The sequence below is a fragment of the Myotis myotis genome, unplaced genomic scaffold (assembly GCF_014108235.1).
Source record: "Myotis myotis isolate mMyoMyo1 unplaced genomic scaffold, mMyoMyo1.p scaffold_m19_p_6, whole genome shotgun sequence".
Lineage (NCBI taxonomy): Eukaryota > Metazoa > Chordata > Mammalia > Chiroptera > Vespertilionidae > Myotis > Myotis myotis.
The window spans coordinates 49982168-50000708 of NW_023416368.1; the positions used below are offsets into that span (position 1 = coordinate 49982168).

General features: G+C 43.2%; 1 protein-coding gene across 2 annotated transcripts in view; it reads right to left on the reverse strand.

Annotated features, from left to right (window-relative positions):
• Nucleotides 1-286: 286 nt before the first annotated feature.
• Nucleotides 287-18541, reverse strand: part of RNF150 (ring finger protein 150) — a 160271-nt gene continuing 142016 nt past the window's right edge. For both annotated transcript variants that reach the window (XM_036312864.1, XM_036312863.1), the window contains one exon: nt 287-8264. In XM_036312864.1, coding sequence (XP_036168757.1) covers nt 8146-8264 — 119 coding nt within the window. In that variant the 3' untranslated portion in view covers nt 287-8145. The remainder of the gene's footprint in view (nt 8265-18541) is intronic.

Consider the following 18541-nt stretch of genomic DNA (forward strand, 5'->3'; position numbering starts at 1 on the left):
ACATGTACCTCGGTTGCAGGCTCCTCCCTGGCCAGGGCCCTGGTTGGGCATGTGTAGGAGGCAACCAATTGATGTGTTTCTTTCACATCGATATTTCTCTCTGTCTTTTCCTTTCTCTCCCACTCTCTCTAAAAATCAATGGAAAAATATCTTCGGGTGAGGATTAAAAATAAATAAATAAATAAATAAATAAATAAATAAAAAAGATAAAAAACCAAAATCCACAGGACCTCCTCTGGAACTCAAGAAGAGGCAACACTGTGAGGAAATACAGATGACACAAACACCAGCATCTAGTTCCATTTTATTAAAAAACAAAACCAAACAAAATTTTGCAATGAAATTTCCTGGAATCCACAATCCTTTTCCAATCATTAGAGTTGCACTTTTTTTAAAAACCAGTACATAAGAACACAATGGCACTTATTTACACGATAGTCTTCTATATAACAAAAATAGCTGTGTTGTACGCTTGAATGTTTCCGACTCTCGTCCTTAACATTTCACCACTCCCAGTAGGGGACAAAAGGTTTATGCTCTCCAAGCACACAGAGAATAGAATCAAGGGAAAGAAAAGTCCATGTCTCCTAACAGAAGACAAATCCCTTTAAAGACCGTTTTTTAAAACTTCTTTGTATTTCGAGATATAAAGTGCTTTGGAAGGAATAGGGTAGGGGCCCGAGGTGGGGAAGAAGAAATGAGATTTATACAGGAAATAAACAACAACTACATTGCCTTAACTAATCATTTAAATATGCCCGTGACTTTGTACAGAAGATGATGTTTGGGTAAAATAGATACACAATTCATTACTCAAATTTTCAGCTTTGAAGAGAAATCCAAAGTCCAAATTAAAAGTGACCCATGAAAACACCATCAGGAATCACTGTGGGTTTGAGTCACGTGGCAGATCATCCAGGGAGCTCGGTCTCAGGATCTGAATAGGGAGAGGGTGGGGACTGTCGGCCGGGACCACCACGGGCATGATCTGCAGACGGGTCAGAGAGACCTCCTGGGGAAGTGAAGTCAAATTCGATCTGTGACATCATTCATTTTACAATAAAAACACAATTCATGTTTAGAAAGAAAAAATAAAGCCATTGGAATCTTTCTTTCTTGCTAGTAGGGAGCTACTAGAGATGGATTTATGATGCCATGTTGGACTATTTCATAATGGTAAGTGCATTCTTTGTAGCAGATGTCTTTTTTGGTGGGAATAATGTGCTATATACAGAGGGGTTAAAATAAGATTTTTTTTCCCTTTTCACATTGAACTGGCAATTGCAGGTCATGGTCTGCAGTCTACAGAATTGGGTATCACATACAAGTTTCTTGGAAGGCTCCCCTGGAAACTAGGATCATCATTCTCCCAGCTCATGAGTACTTTAAAGAACAAGACCCATTATTATTATTTTTTTTTTCAGGAATTGAATGGAATGTAACGTTTCACAAATACAAAATTACTTCAAGTTTTCTAAATATAAGCAACATCCCACTATAAAAATAGCCCTTCCACCTTCCCCCGCCCCTACATTTCTTTCTAATTATAAAATGGTACAACCATTTCAGATTACTAATGTGAAAGTAGGAAGTCAATATATTATTATGTACACATACAAAAACACGTATTTCATACCATCTACATTCATATGAAAGAAGTCTGTTTATTGAGCTTCCTTTGCAATTGGACAAGAATCAAGTTAAGTTACAAAACCATCAGGCCCTTGCCTTATAACTCTGCACCAACATTCCAGCCAGAGGCCTCTTGTTACAAACAGAGCCCAGTACTTGTCAACATATTGCAGAAGGAAGGGCTACTGACAGTGAGGTCTTCAGTGGGGTTCGCTTTCAACCTTTCAGGGTTTGTAACAGTCCTTTCTCTTTTGATAAACCAAATTCTCAACTACCGAGGGAACTGGATAATAAAAGGCAAACAACTAGGTGTTGATGAAATGATGACTCTAGTCAAATCAATTGGTTGAAAGAATGGTGATTTTGCAGCAGAGGGCGCTCTGCCCCCTCACAATAACATCCCACTGAACAGTAAGTGCCGTAGATACCAACACAAACGCAGACAGCAGAGTTCCTGTTAATCATCCTTCTTTAACAGCAATCGTTTGGTATTTTCTTCAAAAGAGTGGGATACTAATTAACTAGCTCTTGTACATGGAAATTCTTTGGCTATGTAAAATCGTCACATTCTTCAAGAGAACAATATTCTGAGTTGAATAAAGCCCTCGGTTTCTCTAAAACTTCTGAGGGAAGAGGGGACTGTCCAGTAGACTTTAAAGATGTTGTGGTACTAAGGCCACAAGACATTGTTTTTATGTTTCTGGAATTAGAAAGGTCAAGGTCAATTGCCAGCGTGCAAAAGAAACCCCCTGAAGATTTCACGGTTTCCTTTGATGAGGCGACACACCTTCCCTTTTCTTCATGAGAACATTAGGAGACAATGCAACTGATCAATGGAAGAAGCATGTGTCCATTTGGATGGTGAGCCGTCTTTGGTTTATAGAGCACACACAGTCCCCACATTTTCCCTGCTTCTCTAAGCCCTCCGCTTCCTTCAGGATGACAAGACCAGGCAGCGACTATGGATAACTCAGGTTGAGCTACCTTCTCCGCAGATCCTTCTCCTGCGCTGTTTAGACTTGCAGCCTTTTGAGAAATGCAATTACTTGCCTTATCATATCATCAACAAACATTGATCGGGTGGCCACAGAGCGAAGGACTCTGTAGGAAGTGCAAACGTCAATAGTGACCAGGATGAGAAGGTCTTTGATCACTGAGACTCCTGCAGAAAGCCATGGATGAAGCACTGGAGCAGGCATAGCTCAGAGGGAGGAACGCAGAGACGTGAACGACATCAGCAGGTTCTTTGCAGAACAAGCTGCTTGTGCAGTTCAGGGGATGGATAGTGAAAGGTCCACATCTGGGACATGGAATCACTTCTTTAGTTTTGGGGGGACACTTCAGTGCTGTCAGAGGACTCAACATGGAAAAGTGTGGCTACTGATCTAAGGGTCTTTACAAATGATCATTCCTATTACAAAGGGCCTGGGGTTGTGAGATGGGGAGCAAAGTGGGAAAAGGGAAGAGGTAAGTGATGAGAAACTCATACCTACTTCTCAGAATTAATTTAGTTTTTAGGTAATTCAAACCTCTGCAATCATGAGTGTTTAACTCCTTCACACACGCGCGCACATATGCACACACATATATATGCACACACATACACATGAGCCAGGTTGGCTTTAAACCCAGGAGATGAGCATTTATTGGGAAGAACACTCTTATTCATATCCTGCCACCCTCTGCTCCCACTCCCTGCGGGTAGTATCCACAACGCCTTGGCCTGCCATCACCAGATGCACTCTCCGTCCTGGCCCTGCAATGGCATGGATGAGGGACTTCTGGGACACAGAGCAGTGCCCAAGGAACCCCATGTCCCTCCCGTTAGGAAGCTGGTTTCTTTGTGTCTCTTTTTCAGTCTTAAGGAAGAGGTGGCCTCTCAGATCACTTACAAAGAGCAAGCTCTTGTGCTACAATGTTAGGAAGCAGAGTGACCATCGGATACGGTATGGCCCACACAGTTTTCTAAGAAACCCTAGCTCCTGGGGTCTGGGGTGAGCCAGGAAGGTCACAGATGCTGGAGGTGGGAGATACTAAACCTAGACAGCATTCTGGAGTTGTTTCCTTGCCATTACTTGCCTGGGAGACTTTTCTAGCAAGGAAGCCTGAGAGAAAAAGGCAATAGCTATAGATGGTCTGTGATAAAATTAGACATGAAAGTGAAAATGGGGCTAGCTCCTTTAAGGAGGAAGTTAATTTGCCTTTAGAGTAAACTGGGTATTGTCTGAAGTGCAGCTATAGATGTTGTCATGAATAAGAAGAAAACACCAACACTAATGATGGTAATCACATTAGTGACTCTGTAGGTCTGGAGCCACCAAGGTTTTTTCTGAAAGAGGAGAGAAGAATGTGTGTAGGTGTGCATACACAGACAGACAGGCAGTCAGAGAAAGATGGACACAGAGACAGAAAAGGGAAAGAAACCCAAGTCAGCGCACATAACACATGCTACCGGACATTGCCTCTGGGACCCTGAGACCAGAAAGCTGGGTCCTCGCCCCATAGAGGATGTGACTCTACATCTCAGATTTTCTGAAAGAGTTTGATTTCATGGGGCTTCTTTGTGTGCAGTCAAGGTGAAGCACTCAATGGTTAACTAAATGCCATTTATTCTGCATGCTCGGCGAGAAGTTTCACCTAAAGAAAACTAAATAAATGAGGAAGAATCCTATGCTAGGCTCCCTGTCAGCATTTTCGGTCCTGAAAGCATGGCGGCTGCAGGGAGGTCAGAGCACTAATGGAAATAGCCACGGGCACCATGGATTTCCATACAAGCAAACCCAGAGCCAAGAAAGTCCGGAGACATTTCCACCAGAATGAGGGAAATGCTGAAAACAAGACAAAATAAACAAACCTCTTTGGATGGAGACTTGCCTCCGTGGGCATGATGCTCACTATGTGATGTCAGAATAGGTAGGTGCCTTTGCCATTAGTAACTTTCTACCATCTCAAACTCTCCCCTCGCCCTGCCTAGATGGTGCAGTTGACATTTCAGGGGTGACAAGCCCTGGAGACTCCATCAACAAGGGGTGACAAGCCCAGCACCATCAACATGCAGGTGCTGTCTTCAGGATCCAGGCTAAGATCCTCCCAAAGGGACCAGCCAACAGGAGGTAGCAACTCCTAGAGGAAGAAGGACAGCTAGGGGTTGAGTCAAATTGGATGACTCCAGTCTGGGATTCTCTTTGGCTCAAGTCTAAGGGCTTGCCATGGAAGTGAGTGAGGGATATCCTTTTGTTTCAGCACCAAATCAACATGGCTTGTGTGGCTTCCTACAAAACAACTGGTCAGAGAAATCACAGCAAATGGTAATGGACATCAGTGGTGTGGTGAGAAAGTCCAAGCAGATATTTCAGAAAGGGCGGCCTGAACATTTATCCATTACAAAACAAACGGATCTCGGGGCCTCTGATCAGGCAACTTGGGTGGAGTCTAGTTCTCTGAGGAGGTAAGTAGGTTTTCACCTTTTTTCTTTGTAAGGGTCGGGGAACCTTGTGAGATTATTGTGGAAGCCGGAGACCTGTGCTGTCCAATCGGTAGCTCATCCGAATTGAGATGCGCCACGAGTGTAAACTATGCAACGGCTTTAGAGGACTAAGTATGGACAAGGAGGTAAGGTGTTTCATGAGTTCTTTTTACATGAATTGCATGTCGAGACAATGATATTGGATTCAAAAAATATATTATTAAATTATTATTACGTGTTTACTTTTTCTAACGTGGCCAGTAGAAAACTTAAAATCACTCGTGTGACTGGCATTACATTTCTATTGGACGGTGCTGGTCTAGACATGTACGACAGAAAAATGCAAATCAGCAAATATGCAATTTGCATATACTTGCAGAGGGTTCTCCAACCTTTTGACACCCTCCATGAACCATGGAATCCCCAGGTCTTTGGTGGGAGGTGGCGAGGAACACTGTGGGGGAAGGGCTGTTTCCATTTCTTCTGCATCCTTCTATGCTGGTTAAAAAAATTGTTTAAAAAGCTACAGGAGGAGTCTCCAGAGACAGACCTTTGGTAACTGGAGAACCTCGCAGACTCAGGGGGTTTGCGGCAGAGCCTCCATGGGGTCAGGCCCACAGGCCTCCAGTGAGCCTCCTGGCCCTCAGCATCTACACAGCGCCCTTTAGGGGTTGCTGCAGCCACATGCAATCGATTCCTCTGCACCTGGTCATGGCAGGAAGAGAGAGCCATGGTCAGAGGACCATGCACTCCACAGGCATTTTCTCTCTGGGTAAGCAAGACAATGCATTCTTCTGTTCAATTACCCTTCTAAGTCCACTTGACTAAAGTTATCACTGAAGTTTGTTTGGGGCCAAGCTGACAGAAGGAGGAGTAGGTATTGCAGGCCCTTTCTGACTGAGAAAGGAAACACCTGGAGATGAAGAATTGCACACTGAGAACCAGGCTTTGAGGGGTTCAGAGAAGGCAAACTCTGTGACTAACGGCAGATTGAGAATAAGGTGAAACCAAACAACTCCTCCTTTGGCCGGAAACTTCAATCACTGAGATGTTCACTCCTAGCAACCCAGGAGAGCCAAATCCCCAAAGCTGTTCCTCTGTGTTACACGCCCAGCGCCTCTGCCTCTCCAAGGCGGAAAGTGGGCTACCTGCCATCGCTACCTGCAACAAATAGATCCCCTGGCCAACTGCTCACTGGCGGTCCTAAGGCCACAGGGGCCTTGGGCACCACCTTGTTCAGTTCCTCCACTTTACAGAGGAAGAGGTTGAGGCCCAGCGAGCACGCGGCTCACCTGGGCCTCCCGCCTCCTGCCTCAGCGCCGTCCTCATTTCTCCCTGGATCTCAGTACAGGAGGGGCTGGACTCCCAGACAGATGGGTTATCTCTGAAGGTGGCAATCATTTCCCTTGGCCTTGCTACCTAAGTAGAAAGCATCAAGTAGGAAAGGTCAAAGGTGGTGGCAAAGAGCGCCCAGCAGTGTCCCTTGACCTACACTCTATGCTTCAGCAGGCAGCAAGGCCGCACGGCAGACCAAACTCTGATTTTGGACGAGTGCTAGTGTGAGGAGAGGGAAAAGCCTCCTCGATGCACAGAGAACTCAGGGAGGGCAGCTTCCTGTCCCGGTCAGCCTCCTGCAGGGGACAAGGTGACCGTGGCTGTCCAGGGAGACTGCTCACCACCTTAGTCATCTGCGTGGGGAGAGTCTACATGGATTACAAAATTGCCCACGGGAAAAAATAGCACATTTCTGTCATAGTTACAAAGAAAGATACAAACATAACTGTTTCAAAATGCAGATGCCTCTTTTTCTTTCTCTGTCTCTCTCAGTCAGGAGAAACTTGGACTTAGCCAACTCCCGTGCTGGACTTTTTAGACCAGATGGTTCATCGACTCCTCCCTCCCTCCTCACTTGGTGTCTGCACACCCTCAGGGAGACCTGTGAAACAATCTGTAAAGGATTCACCTACATCCCTCCAGCTAGGGAGGTGTAACAGATGTGTTGGAATGAAGGTGAGACCCCCATGGTGGTGGACACCAGGTTCAAAGCTGACGTTCCTAAAGCCTCCATCTCTCGCAGAAGCCAGTGAGGTAACAAAGCCTGTCCTAGCCTCAGGGGAGCCAGCACAACAGGCAGTTCGCTTTCAGGAAGAATGGGTGGTAGCTGGTTTTTAAACTAGCCCCGTAGTTCCAGCTACGAGTTCTACAGCCAATGAGAGTGGCCTTAATGCCGGGAGGGGACTTCTGAGCTCAGAATTTCAGCCACACACTGTAAGATCCAGACAAATTAAACTGCCTCCCTACAGCTTCCTTCTCATGTCACATGGCCCTTGGCAGAGCCTGGCAGGCGGGAGCCAGTGTGATGTTGCTGAGCAGAATGAGCAGCGGCCTCAGCACATTCAGAGCTCCGTGTTGGGGTCTCTGGCAGCTGGGAGTGTTAAGATCCATTGAAAAGAATTTAGATTCCTAATGAGAGCTGGCCTTCGCCTGTTTCAGGTGCCCAGGCCCTTCCCAAAGCCGTGCACACTCATGCTGAGAGGTCAAAGTCCTTAGTCTCAGAGACTGACATGGACTGATCACAGCAGGGATGGTGCTTTGAAACACAGCGCCATGTAAAAGCTGGAGTGGATTGAAGGAAAAACAGAGGAGTGGACCTACAGGGAACTATACACAGTCTTTAAAAAGAAACTGCCAAGGAAATCAAACAACAATTCCCAAACAAGAAAACAACACTGGGGGAAACTGAAATGAACACCGAGAAGCCCCGAAAATGTCCTTTCAGTCTGTTAGGGGCCTCAGTGTCTGCAAGGGCCCGGGAGGGAACACCAGCTTTCCACTTCCAAGCTGCCAAGGCCGCGGGCTGTTGTAGAGACCGAGAAACTGCATCCTGATCAGCTGGGCTTTGGATATTGCTTTTCATGACCGTTCTTGAGCAGAGCGCCCTGCCGGTGCCGAGGTGTTCGGAGGTGTGTGTGCCTGGTCCAAGTCTCGGGCACGCCTCCCCCCGTTCCCCATGGGTCCTACCATCCCTTTCTTCTGTGTTCGCCATTTCACGATTTCACCTCTTCGCAGTCCTGGTCGGTGGAAAGTTCTACATCAGATAGTCCAACCTCCATCGCCATAATCAGCGAGATATCAGAGTCACTGCTGACAGCTGGCTCCTGCTCACCTGGGAGAAGAGAGCAAAGTGCATGGTGAACACTGAGCTACGTCTTCAGATGATGCTTTTTATTTAGTACAATTATCTTTAATAGCATTTCTTTGAAGGTCAAGAGAAGATATTAGAAAAGTTGATTATTTTGTGTAAAACAACATTTAGTTAGAGTCATACTGTCACCCAAAATAAATTCTAAATGGGGCAAAAAGTTAAATGTAAACAAAAGTAATAAAGCTAGAAGAAAATATATCAAAGTAGGAAAATATCTATCTAAACAGGGCAAGAAGTTCTATAAGAAAAAACAATTGAGCAACTCACAGAAGAAAAGATTGATAAGTGTGCATAAAAATTAAAAAACACAGAAAAAGATCAAAAGGCCTATATCACACTGGAAATATTTGTAAAAATTTTATAAATGACTGTATTTTAAACATATTGAGAGCTTTTAAATCAATAAGAAAACTAACAGAATAACAGAAAAATGGGCAGATTACTATGGTACAATTCACAGAGGAGTATAATAAAAATGATCAATAAATAAAAGGTAAAAATGAGCTACTCTTTTTGTTTCTGAAATCTTGACTTTTTAAAAAAGATAGCCTTATAGTTAGTTAAGGGTACATTGAGGTAGGCACTTTGATAGATTACATGTAGAACTGTGAAATTTTCACCCAGTAACTTCATTTCCAGAATGTATTATAGAGAAATGATCAGATGCAAAAACATTCATTTAATCATTATTTATAGCAGCAAAACATTCCATGTAACCAAGTCCAACAACAGAGAATATCCGAATGAACTACGTTACTTCTAAAGGACATCTTGTTACAACCATTTAAGTGACATTTCCAGAGAATTTGCTGTTCCATTAGAATATGCTCACAGTATACTGAGAAGTAAAGACAATGTATTCAAAGCTTTTTATGCAGTGAGCTTGACATAGAAAGTTAATTAGAAGCGAGGAAACCAAAAAAAATGCTACTAAGTGTTGTCTCAAGTTTTAAGACATATTCACTGTCGTTTTTTGTTTTCTTTCCAGTTTTACTCCCAAACATTCTGCAAAGCAAAAATATCATCCACTCACTCAAGGCATAATGAGTCCCCACTCTGTATTAAGGATTGTGCTAGGTGCTAAGGATGTAGTTGAGAGTGAGATGATTCCTGTCCAGTAGGCAGGCCGACCAGTAGCTGCTAGTCAATTATAAGATAATGGGATAAGCGTTGTGCTGGTGTCATAGCAGCAGGAAAGAGGGCTACATAACCATTTGCTGAATCAGAGCAGGCTTCCTGTAGGGTGCAATGACTAAACTGAATTCGACGGGGTAACTCGTATTTTAGCCAGAAGCATGAGAAGGAAGAATCTTTTAAGCACAGCAATAGCACATCGAGATGTCTGGAGGTGATAGGGAGCCCTTAGCTGGACATCAGATCATAGTTAAGTATGACTGGAATGCAGAGTCAAGCTAGGGAGTATGAACGGGGGAGTCAGGGGAGCTCAGCTGCAGAAAAGGCAGCTTTACAGCCAAAAGTTCTTGTACGTTCAATTATCCTGCAAGATAAATAGGCAATTAAAAGACCAAACAAAATGTCTAAGTACTGAAGATGGCTGATGGTTATAAAACTTTTGCACTGATATAATTTATTTCATGTTGAAGTACAGGTAAGAGCTCATCACAGTGGTATTGTGACTTTCATAGAAATCTAGGGAAAAAAGGCAGCCGACTTAGAGTTCTGTAGAGATAGCTCACTGCACCTGCTCAGAGAGCTTCTCACCTTCACTTCTGGCTCCTTAGCCACCAGCCTCAGCAGATTTCTCGCATTCATTCTCACCGTAGCGTTTTCTAAACTGGAATGTGTGAATTAAAAGCAAAAGGGGCCATGGGAACTGCGAAAACTATGGGCCGCTGAAGTCATGATGCTATTTTGGAAAGGGAACGTCCTGCACAGCTCAAGGCAAAGGTAAATTTAAATCAATAAAAATAGAGATTTGCAAAAAAAGGGTTCACTTTCCATGATATGACATTTGCATCAACCACATTATCTAATCATTTTTCATTTCAAAACATGAAAAAATTATCTGAAGACATTTGAAATTATTCCTTACTGTGCCTTATGTTTTCAACTGAACTTGGTCTGCTCCATACTTTTTAAAAGCAGTTTTTTATCCTTTAATCAAGGCAGATGTTTTTCTTTGAGACCGCGATCATACAAAGGAAAATGCTGTCACTAAGACATTAGAAGGTTCTCTGCAGGTGAGTGTGAAGTAGCTATTAACAATGTAATTTTTACCTTCTTTCCTGCAAAGGCCAATATAAAACTAATGCGGAAATAACAGTGGCCTTTATTAAATTCTCACAACAACCTTTCCATGTAGGTATTATTAGTACTGCTTTACATGTAAAAAAAAAAAAAAAAATCCTCTCAGTCCATTTTACACAATAGTACATTATCTACTTGACACACTTCCTTCTCTTGGGTTTCATGCATTGTAGAGACACAGAGAGCATTTAAACAGGGAGTGATGTGATCCACTTAATATTTTAAAAGATCACTCTGGCAGTTAAGTGAAGAATAGACCAGTGGGACAAAGGACAGGGATAAGCCAGAGGAAACTATTGTGGAAAACACATGAAACGCAATGGTGGTTTGTTGTGGCAATAGGACTGGAGATAAGAGGATAAATTAAAAAAGGATTTGAGAAAAAGGATATACAGAAAAGCGATGGACTGGACAAGCAAAAGAAGAGAAACAGTGGCTCCTACATTTCTTGAGCAACACAGGTGCTTTTACTGAACTGGAGAAACTGGAAGCCAAACAGGTGGGGATAGATAAAGAGTTGAGTTTTGCATGTGCGATGCTTCAGGTGCCCATACGAAAGCCAGTGTTGTTGTGGAATTAATGGGCAGCTAGATGTAGAGTCTGGAGTGTAGAGGGGAGGCTGTGACTGTCAGTAAACTGGGAGGCTTCAGTGTAGAGAAGATTCTTTAAACCATGGGAGCAGACGAGGTTTTCTAGAAAAAGACTGTAGAATGAAAAGATAACTCAGGGGTAGAGCTCCCAGGAACATCAAAACCTATGGGCAAAAACTCACACTGGTGCCTCCGAGATAGTCTGTTTGGCCCATACAGTGCTCCTTTGAAAGTGTGAATTAGTTACCAGTATTTAAGTCAGGTTATTTCACATACAAATTTATATTTGAATTTTATCTTGAAAAAAAAATAGAATGTGGCAACACGTGCTCAGTTCCCAGATGGAAATCACTGGGGTGAACTGGGTAAGGGCTGTCCCCCTTAGCTCAAGGCAAAGAGGCTCGAGGGCACCGTGGTTGGCCAACAGTCTGCACACTGGATCATGTTACTTGCTTGGCCTGTGTAGACATTTGAGTTTCAAATATCAGGGAGAAGGCAGAGCACAGCAGAGGGTAAGCTCCCAAAGAGCCTGAAAATAGAGAACATTGTTTCACTGATTTGTTTCTTTTTTTTTCTTTTAAATATATATATTGATTTCAGAGAGGAAGGGCGAGGGAGAAAGAGAGAGAAATATCAATGATGAGAGAGAATCATTGACTGACTACCTCCTACTCTGGGGATCGAGCCCACAACCGGGCATGTGCCCTGACCAGGAATCGAACAGTGAACTCCTGGTTCACAGGTCGATGCTCAACCACTGAGCACGCTGGTTGGGCCTTTTAAATATATTTTTGCTTCTTTACCTCCTATAGGTAATGACTCACCGTTACAGTCTATACCCAAGGAAATGAGATACTGTGGGTATCTCATCGGTTAGGGTGGATTTAAAGACTGATCCCAAGTCATTTAATTCTCAGCTTTGCACCTCTTTATCACAGCATTAAAGAGAGTCTGATTAGCTGGTAAGCAGAAAATACTGCTCTCAATGGAGCCTTGTAACCTACTTTGTTGACCCATAACAATGCTTTCGTATATTTCCACATTTAATTCTAAGTAAATTTAATCAATAGCTTAACTGTGGCTAACAAAATAATTCTGAGTGGTGGGATTTGTTTTATTAATTTCATAAATTATTATTTAATTTTTATTGGACTTACTGGAGTGACATTGGTTAATAAAGTGATATAGGCCTCAGGTGTACAGTTCTAGAATACATCATCTGTATATTGTATTGTATTCACCATCCCAAGTCTCCTTCCATCACCATTTATTCCCCCATATCCTCTTTACCTCTCTCATCCCCATTTAATTTCACAAATTATTAATACATTTGGTTTATCTCCATCCTCTTTAATAGATAAAATGTTACTGAAGGACTCAGAGGTCTCCCTTTGTGAAATGGGCATTGCAATCAACTGTGGGTTGTATGTCACTGTCTATAGCAGAGGGTGTGGTTGAAATTTCTTCCAACCTCAGACTGTAGGACCCTGAGGTCTGTCCTGTCTGGCCTGGGGCACACCTGGCCTGTCTCTATCACTTCTCTGGCTCAGGCCCATGCCATGGTCCACATTCTCATTTTAGAATCCTGTCATTGGCAAATGTTTGTAGCAGTGAAAATGAATTGAAGTTCCTCTCTGGCTTTGAGAGGCTCAAGTTTTATATTTACTAACTAATAACAATATTAGTGCTTATTGAGTACTTAGTACATGATATCATTTCCATAGTTAGGTGATAAAACTAAAGCTTGAAAAAGTTAAAAATGCAGGGCAGGTGAAATCCTAGCCTTGTCTGATTCCAGAGTCCATGAACTTGACCATATCTACAGTATAGAGCTGAGATTCTTAACCAAAAGATTACTGGGCTTTCAGGGGAGTCCAGGTACCTAGAATGACAATCACACTTTTATGGGTATGTGCATATATGCATTTTTCTGGTGACAGGGTTTCCTTTACCAGATTCTCACAGAAACCAGACAAGGCTAAGAAGCATTCACTAAGAGCTTTTGCATCCTGGGTGAACTGAAGAGCACATTTTCGTCTGCAACAGAGTGGCTTGTTTTTAAAGCACATTTTGGTTCCATGTCACTGATGGTGTTCTATTCACTTCACATGAAGTCAGTGTTTTCCTCCTTAACTGTTTCTTTATGTTGGTTATTCAAAGCTAAAGCAGAAAGTTATCCTTCCCAGAATGAGGTTTGACACTTGCTCTGCTTCCTGTCTTATGAAAGAAGGCATAGGCGGTAGCAGGCCGGAATAAGCCCTCCTCTGTTAGGAAGTAACAAACACTGCCCTCGGAACAGTGCTCTCTGTGTTGAGGCGAAATACTTGGTGATGAGTATAATCCCCCAGGTGTCCTGATTCTCCAGCAGGTTTGGTGCTCACATGCTGGTCACTGCTCTGCATCACACAGAAGCCCATCTCCCCCCACCCCAATGCACTTGAAAAATAAGGTACCAAAGAAGAATAGCATCTCTCTGTCCACTGCTACCCATGCTGATCTCCTTGGAAATAGGACATCATTTCCATTCCCCGCTGTGTTACACAAGAACACCATTGGGGAGACGCTCAAGCTGAGGGGCTGACTGACAAGGCTACTGTCTTTGCATCTTGTCTCAGAATTGCGGTTTATTAGGGCTGGGGCACTGCCTATTATTCTCCGTCATCATCTCCGTGGGCAAGTTCATTAAGGAAAGTTCATTCTTCAATAAGGAAATGTATTCCTTCGAATTATTTTGCTAACAAGAATTTCGGAGGAGATAAACTTCCGATTTGGTTTACATTTTCCCTCTTGTGAGTGGCTTCTGCTGTGAGAATGGCAGGGCTCTGGGTCAGTCTGGGTTGTGTGATCATGACAATGACAGCTGATTCCTCCCTACGGATCAGGCATTGTGCTAAGTGATCACATATGCTATGTGGCTATCCCAACAGCGACACTGTGAAGTAGGCATGTGGTTCCCCCAGTGACTGCTTCACATTTTACAGGGGAAGTCATGTCCAAAGTCAAGTCCATAGCAAGGGGCAGAAATGGAATCCTCTCCATGAGAACAAGTGCTGCTGACGGCTATGCTACTCCCGAATGGCAGAGCTGTCAGATTTCTATTTGGCTGCCAAGCTGTCCTCACAGACAAGGCTTGGCCATCTCTGGGAACCAAGCGTTCCCAGCTGATGATGCAAACTCATCCATTTGGACCAGTGACTCCCGAAATCATTTGGATGTCACTGGTACTTTTGCCTTTTCAAATTCTTGCTCATAGTTATAAAAATAAACTTCATGAGCTCAAATCAGGAAAATTCTTCCTCACCTTTTAGATGGGGAGGTTTAAAGCATTGTTTTTATGCTGACTTGGTAAAGGAGAATTCCCTGGAAGTTTGTATATTAAATTAGGTCACAGTTGTCTGAATTCACTTGGCTTTTCTCTCTTCATCATTGTTTTTCTTTCTCTGTGACACTTCATCAAACAAGAGAAATGTTTTCTTCAATGGCTCAAACTCCTTACTGATTTCCTTAACAGTTCATTCAGTGAGTAATTCCTTCCTAAGTGCCAAGAGAAGAAACACTGTGATATTTGCATTAGCTACACATAGTTTTTGCAGCAAAAGGGACAAAATCTAGTGGACATTTACACTGTTAGTAGCTTTTTTACAATCCCAATTACAAAAACCTACAGAAGACCTTAAGCATTAAGCATAGCATTTGGTGTATGGAAGGTTCTTGTAAATGTGAATATGATTGGGGAAAAAAAGAGAAAGAGTAAGCTGCCAGATGGAATTAGAGGGACAGGCAGAGATCATGCAGACTCACCCATTTTTGCAATTGTATAAAATTATCCAGAGACTTCATTTATTTATTCACTTATTGATCACCTACTAGGTACATGGCACTGCTGATGAGCTTTGCAGGAGATAAAGATTACCTTAAAATAGGCTCTGCCTCTAAGTTGAATTTGATCTAGTAAAATATATCAGACTTGTAGCTGCACATTTAATACAAGGTGATATGTGCTAAAAAGCAGGAATAAATAAAATGGCAAGAAATAGGGGTGGGGAAATTTCACCTCTGATTGGGTCGCCAAAAGGGTTCATAAAGTAGGTGACATGTAAACCAGTGGGGAGAGATCTGATTAGTATTTTTAAGTATAAAGATGAGGAGAAATGACATTCCTTTCAGGAGAACCAGCATGACTAGGTATCAACAGAGCAAATGTCAGGCATGTGGATGGTTTGGTTTTGGTGTAGCTTAGGTTATGGAGAATGATAAGCTATGTGCCAGATGTAGCTGGTAGGTACTCTGCCCTCTTCCTGTTTCATAGGGAGGCTAGAAGGCTGGGAACTACATTTCCCAGACTCCCTTGCCAGCTGGCTTTCTCCTAGGTCCTGCCAAGGAGATTGGAAGGTAGGAGGAAGAGGGAAGCTATTGTACTTCTGGGTCAGGCAGGTCACTGTGGGCTCTAGAAGTGCTTGCAATGCTTTCAACAGCATTGGAGGGAGGAAGATCCTGAGTCCCCAGTTTGCAGAAGTGCCTGTGGTTTCCCCAGCAGAAGCAAAAGCGCTCCAACGGCAGGACAGGGGTGTGTGCTCAGTTGCTCTGGGTAATGCCCTCTTGCTTCTCCAGTCTTCCCAACTCTTCCTCCCTCCCTCCCTCCCTCCCTCCCTCCCTCCCTCCCTCCCTCCCTCCCTCCCTCCCTCCCTCCTCCTTCCTTCCTTCCTTCCTTCCTTCCTTCCTTCCTTCCTTCCTCCCTCCTTCCTTCCTCCCTCCCTCCCTCTCTCTTCTTTCTCTCTCTCTCTCTCTTTCTTCTTTCTTTCTTTCTTTCTTTCTTTCTTTCTTTCTTTCTTTCTTTCTTTCTTTCTTTCTGTCTTTCTGTACATCAACTTTATTGAAGCATAATTTACCTATAATAAATTGCATCTATTTAAAGTGTATGATTTGATGAGCTTTGATGGATGTGTAGTAAATCCCCCTACTTATAAATACCTAGAGTGATTTCCATTTTCCCTGCTGGTCTCACGGATACAGGCAATGGGTTTGGAGAGAGAGGCTATACTAAAACCGAAGCGGGATTTGAATGCAGGCCTAAAGTGTCCTGACTTTAACATACATGGATTATATTATGTTTGTGCATAAGAAGTACTGGCTTAGATAAACTGCTGCAAAAGGAACAATGTCAGCTTCCTTATCCATAAATAGTAATAATTACAATACACTGCTTCATTTCCTGGTGTGTCTGGCACATGCTATGCCAGATAATGCCCACTTATTTCATATATTTACTGAAGACTTTCCCACAAGCCTCTTGGCTTCCTCCTTTGTCAATTAATGTGCTGGTAGACAAGGGGTATCCTCTCTTTCCCTGGCCACTACCCCACTGTTTCTGTAATGTCCTGTTACTTCAGTGTTATCGGATGTAGTTGATGCATCAACATTTCATAAACAGCTCATTTGCCATGTGACAGCCTCATCCTTGCTGCTTGTACAAATGCCACCCTGTTACAAGATAGTCCAGCGTGAGCGCCAGAAGAAACTAGAGAACAGAGCTCTGATGGAAACAGGTCTAGTTGAAAGGTCAAACCATAGGACACAGCACAGTGGGAAGCTTTCACCTCTCCCTGGAAGTGGGTGGGGAGGGGAGAACAGGAATAGACACACTTTCTTACATATAAATTTTGAAAAGGAAAGAAGCATTTTAAATATAAGCTGCTAACATATCAGTCCTCAAGAAGAGCATCAGCAAATGATAAGGTAAATGAATAGCTCAATGCTAAACTGCAGACGGTGCATTGCTATGAGCACATTTGGGTCTCAAATGGCAGGCTTCATTTTATATCATCCTGCTCTATGACCACAATCGATTTAAGGTCTTTAATATAGTGGCCATTTATGACCGCTCTGACCATCGGTTTTCCCAGAAAGCACGCGAGAAACCTGTTCGTAAAGCCTCCAGACTGAAAGTCGTTGGTTTAGAAGAACCCTTGGTTGCCCGCACCTCTGCCACAAAGGCTGCTTCATTTGCCTCTGGCCGGTTTGAGAACTGGTCACAGCCTGGTGTTTGGGGGATGGTCAAGGAGGACAGGGCTCCACGTTGGGGCACAAATACGCCTTGAAAAACTGAGCACCTCACTCTTAGCTAAAGAAAGGAGGCCTGATGCTTTGACCCGGAGTATGGTTTATGATATCCCACCATATATTTCTGAAATTCCTATAAATGTATGTGTTCACATGCCTTCTACAAAAGCCTAATGGATTCTCTCTAAAGCATATAACAGCAAGAGCAGTGGTCCAGTCACACATGTCATAAAATCATAACTGCATGCATTCGTCTGGCTCCCAGAATACCATTTCCAGCTCTTTGTGTTTAGAACAAAACCAGAATTTGTGACCAATATTTGGGCAGGCAATGGGGATTCTGTGCCACGGGTTTAGGGTGAGAATAAAGTAGATACAAATGAGGTAAGCTGTTCAACAAGGCGAGGGCCCAGGAAATATGGGGGACACTAAGCTCAGCCGCACCTTTGCCTTCCATACTGCCCCTCAAAGACAGAAACCTCTGCTCTTCTGGTCTCTTGGGTCTTCTGTCACTTTGTTTCATAAGCAAGCGGATAAAGCTGGAAATTTCCTTAATCCATCATTCACTCGGTCAATCAAATAAGCTAATGGCTATAAAGCACGGAGCCCAGTTTCTGGTTTAGAGAAACACTTACTAAAACAGCCTGTGATAGTGATCCTGTTAAAGCTGCTCTTCTATTGGCGGTCACAGCTGGTGAACCCATTCCACCAACTTAATCAGTGAGGAGGCAGATACGATAGTGTGTCTGGAAAAACATCCCATACAGTATCGATTTCATTTCATATCTGGACAATGCCAAAATGTAAATAATCTTTTAAAAATACTGACTCTAAAGTTCAACAAAATCTTCCCGACAGGTGGGGTCCAGTAGCAGTGACTCTCAAGGGCAAGGTTGGGGGAGGATGTGGGTTCAAAACCCTCAAGAGAAGGGATAAGGTGTCTATGCTTACCAGAGGAGAGTATGGCGTTTTACAAAACGTTTGAGGGTATGTTCACAAAGGGGAAATAAGAGAGTTGGGAAGAGCCGTTTTAGGAGCTAGAAGACCTAATCTCACACTGACATGATAAGCATTGTTCAATTTCACTAGCAGGTGCTGTGGGTTCCTTATCTGCTCTCAGAGGATGGGCACTTTTGCATAGACTGTACTGAAGCTCCATCCCCAATGCTTTACAAATGGAACCAATATCACCCTAATAAATTCAATAAAAAAGAAATGTAATGGTTATCACTGGAATGAATAAATTAATGGGAACATGTGAAGATATCGTGTTGATATTTTAAAGGCTAAAAATATTGACATCAATGCTACATAGCATAC